This window comes from Morus notabilis, unplaced genomic scaffold (genome assembly GCF_000414095.1).
Source record: "Morus notabilis unplaced genomic scaffold, ASM41409v2 Scaffold9478, whole genome shotgun sequence".
Taxonomy (NCBI): Eukaryota; Viridiplantae; Streptophyta; class Magnoliopsida; order Rosales; family Moraceae; genus Morus; species Morus notabilis.
The window spans coordinates 1-1,349 of NW_010364261.1; the positions used below are offsets into that span (position 1 = coordinate 1).

At 38.5% G+C, this 1,349-nt stretch overlaps 1 protein-coding gene across 1 annotated transcript; it reads right to left on the minus strand.

Annotated features, from left to right (window-relative positions):
- Positions 1-7: 7 nt before the first annotated feature.
- Positions 8-1,103, minus strand: LOC112093083 (ERI1 exoribonuclease 2-like; the record flags this gene model as incomplete). The annotated part of the gene is made up of 2 exons (XM_024170827.1): positions 8-256; positions 928-1,103. Coding segments are annotated over 2 exons (425 nt in total), but the record flags the coding sequence as incomplete, so codon positions are not given.
- Positions 1,104-1,349: the final 246 nt, after the last annotated feature.

Sequence of the window (1,349 nt, forward strand, 5' to 3'; positions counted from 1 at the left end):
GAAGCACGATTGGTACTCCGGGAACTTTTGCAGTGTTAACGGATGATCCGTGGGCTGCCACGTCAGTGAGTTAGTTATGGTAAACTGGAATCCACGGTGCATTAGGTAGGTAAGCAGGCGAGCAGTGTTCTTAGCATCGTCAAGGCCGCAGTGAGCACGGCCTTCCCAAGTGAGGCCAGCCAGCTGAACAGCTTCTTTCAGGTTGCACTTCACCCCTCCAAATACCTCATGGAATGGGATCTTCAGATTGATCCATCTGTAGATGGAAGAAAGCCGAACATATTAGTTCCATTCGACGGGTTGAAGCATAGAGATACAAAACACAAATAATAAATACTAAAGAAAAATTTTCAAACTCATAAACAGCAGAGACGCATTAGTCCTACTTTTAGAATTGTAAACTTCGGTACTGCTTTGTCACTGTTCTTGTTTTGCAAAGACGATAATATTTGACAAGAACAAAAGTAAATTTCTTTTGACTAGTTTGACTCCAAAAAGAAGTTCCTGAAGAAAAAAAAAATATATATATATATGATATTACCACACTTTAACTGACTTTCCTTGAGGCGTTTGAATATCCATATAAGCTGAGCAAAAAGACTAGAATTTTCAGTCAACAAAAGGAACACGGGTGACTCCAACTTTCTAACGATCTTGACAAACGTTAGAGAGAGAGAGAGACAGAGAGCAATCTCAACAGGTGAAAATGAATTCCTACTTAAGTATGACTTCAACAGATTACCAAAAATTAAGTCCTGCTCTTATAATCCACTAATTTCAGACTCCAGAAAGGACAAAAACAATCCAAACCTCGCAGAAAAGAATGAATACTTTTCTAGGATATCCAACGGCCAAACAGCCCCTTAGGAAAAAGATGCTAATGATATTTTAACTTTAGTTTTTGTTTCTCGGAGCAACAAATAATACCTGTTGAAGTATGGTGGCTTTTGGATCCTTTTGAATCGACACTCAGATTCCAGCATCACCCGACAATCCCAATTTGACCACGTAACCACAACAAAGTTAGTTCGCTTGACCCCCTTTTCTTCAAGCCACTTATCATGCAGAAATAGAGCCTCACTCAAGAGAACGCCTTTGTCAACCTGGATCCGATCAGATTACTAAGAAGTTAATAAGTAATAATGTTCACTCCTAAAATGAGTTAGAAGAGAATCAGTTTGGAACAAATTATCCCATTAGAGAACTTCATTTGAAATCTCTAGAAAGCATATAGATCTATTTTCAAATATCAGTACATCTTTCTAGACGTAAAGCAAGCAAATCCATGGAGAAAACCATTGGATATTGGCCTCGACGCTACTTCTATTCTATTAGAAAGGAACCTAGAA